The sequence below is a fragment of the Balaenoptera borealis genome, assembly GCF_965194805.1.
Source record: "Balaenoptera borealis genome assembly, chromosome: 21".
In the NCBI taxonomy this organism is placed as follows: domain Eukaryota; kingdom Metazoa; phylum Chordata; class Mammalia; order Artiodactyla; family Balaenopteridae; genus Balaenoptera; species Balaenoptera borealis.
In genome coordinates, this window is record NC_138880.1 from 6882485 (window position 1) to 6885014 (window position 2530).

Genomic DNA, 2530 nt, shown 5'->3' on the forward strand with positions numbered 1-2530 from the left:
TGATTATTATTAAATGAAAATTTTGTTCAGCAATTGCAGATTTGCTCTTGGACGCAGGCTCTGAATGGTCACGGACTCAGGCTGTGTCACATCAGCGTTTTGTAGCGTCTGACCCCCATTCTACAGCAGACATACTCCAAATCAATGTCCTTGATGCTTAAGCTTTCTCTCAATAGCTTCGGGGTTGCCCTGGCTAGAAATGTCCACAGGGCACTGGTGTGGGCTGCCAAATGTTGGGACTGCACTTCAATAACTTCTCTGGGAATTAAAACTTTCTGGTGGCTGGCAGAACCCTTTGTTTTGGTTGTTGCCTGGAAAGATTTGAGAGTCTAAGCCACCTTGTTTGTCTCTTATCTTTGTGCTGTCCTGGTTTCAGCTTTTTTTTTTTTTTCTATAGAAGGGTCCAAGTCTATAATTCTATTGCCACAGATGTGGTAAAAAGAAATCCCCCCCTTTCCGGCCCTATCACTGAACACAGCTTTTAGTAACATTTAGCACAAGAACAGGATATTGGCAACTCAACTGTTAAACCTGTCTGCGATTATGCTTCCTTGAGATCATTCTGATGTCACCGGTGTAATCTGAGCCTGGAGCTTTTGTTCACACTTTAAATAGCAGTCCCGGAATGATTTTGCTACAGATTCTCTGGAGAGCCCGGGAGCTGAATTCCCAAAGATTCACACATCGATGAAAGCCAAGCCAAGCCACCCGGCCAGAAGCATGTCCACCTCATTGCGAGTAAGCCCGTCCATCCACGGCTACCACTTCGACACAGCCTCACGTAAGAAAGCCGTGGGCAACATCTTTGAAAACATAGACCAAGAAGCATTACAGAGGCTCTTCAAAAACTCTGGGGACAAGAAAGCAGAGGAGAGAGCTAAGATCATTTTTGCCATAGATCAAGATTTGGAGGAGAAAACACGGGCCCTGATGGCTCTGAAGAAGAGGACGAAAGACAAGCTTTTCCAGTTTCTGAAACTGCGGAAATATTCCATCAAAGTTCACTGAGGACCAGACGATGTATAAGGACATTAGCCAAGAACGGACATTTAAAGACCAAGCGAGTCTATGAAACCTACCACGCGCAGCATCTTGTTGCTGCCTTGTAAGTTTCTCTTCCATAGGAACGGAACGAACTTGTTACAAAGACTCCAACTAATTTCACGCCTGTGCTGTTACAGTGGAGAAGGAAATGCTTTCAGCAAGGACTGGAAAACTCCCCCTACGGGAAAAGGACCGATGCTGATGTCCTCAGGGGAGAGTCCGGACAGACATAATGAGAACTGAAACGGAAGATAACAGAAGTCTGGGGAAGAATGGAGGCCAGGGTCTCCCTGTCAGGCCCTAGGACTTAAACTCAACCTGAACTTTTTTTCCTTAACCAAACTGGGTAGGGGGAGGGAGATGGGGAACAGGAGAGAGAATTCCATGCTGCAATTGTTTACTGAATTTTTTATTTGAATGTTCAAAGTGTTTGCCAACCTTCAATGTTGTCTATCGGTAGATTTTTTTTTTTTTAGAGATCAGTAATTGATTATTTATTTGCATTTATTACAATGCCGTAAAAAGTGCACCACATGGGTGTAAGTACAAATTCAAGGAACTGCATTATTTTCAGCAGCTCAGTGAAACCGTACGCCACCTTCTGGTTTGTAAGGGGTTTTTACGCATTTCAAACTGGTTGCCCAAAAGTTAAAATAATAGGGTCCTTCATAAATCCGAAGTACTGTGAACAAATTTTATAGTTTTTTTTTTAATCTTCTAACTAATGCTAAAATATAATCTAAATTTCTTACAGTTACTGCAATAAGCATTAGGAAGTGAATATGATACACTTAATAGTTTATAAAGATGCTATGGTTTCTATAATTTATTATTCATGACAAATGATATACAACCTTAATAAATTATTATAAACTTAGCTGCTCTTGGTGTGTGATGATTGGTCTCAAAGGAAAAATAAGATGGTAGTTTTTATTATTATAAACTTTTATAAGCTTTTCTAAGGATTTTACTCTAAGAGTAAGAGGTGATTTTAAAGTAGCTTTGCATTGCCAACTTATTCAAAGCAAATTCTTACATCAAGTATCTAGGAAGTTTCTCTGTCCCGACTTTAAAGTATAAGATACAGGCATAGAAATTCATAGAGTGGTTCATCAGTATTGTTTATGTATCCGTAGAGGGTGAGTTTCAAAAGGTTTTTCTCTCCATATTTTTGAAATTTTTCCTCTGTGGCTATGGTAGCTGTGTACATTTATTTCTCCCAAAACAATATATCTGAGGGTCAGAGTCTGAATTACGATCAAGATTTTGTGGCTTATCAATGTTTATTTAATATAAACCAATATGGGAATAACATTACAGTCTCTTTGCTTATTTCCTCATAAAATTATAATAAAATATTTCTAAGAAGGTATATAGCAATGCCTGCTGCACTTTCCTAGCAGAAATAAATTTTAAAATTTCCCTAGAAATTAAGTGTTTCAGAAACATCTACAAAGGTTTTTGAAACTGCTGATCATAGTAAAAC

The 2530-nt window shown here is 39.1% G+C and overlaps 1 protein-coding gene across 1 annotated transcript; it reads left to right on the forward strand.

Annotated features, from left to right (window-relative positions):
* The first annotated feature begins 643 nt into the window (after nt 1–643).
* TCIM (transcriptional and immune response regulator) lies at nt 644–1921 on the forward strand. Its single transcript, XM_082375097.1, has one exon. It carries the CDS (start codon nt 688–690, stop codon nt 1006–1008), a length of 321 nt encoding a protein of 106 aa, XP_082231223.1. The 5' UTR covers nt 644–687; the 3' UTR covers nt 1009–1921.
* Nucleotides 1922–2530: the final 609 nt, after the last annotated feature.

Excerpts from the sequence above, each read along its gene's own strand:
- TCIM (XM_082375097.1), top strand. The coding sequence starts at position 688 with ATGAAAGCCAAGCCAAGCCACCCGGCCAGAAGCATGTCCACCTCATTG.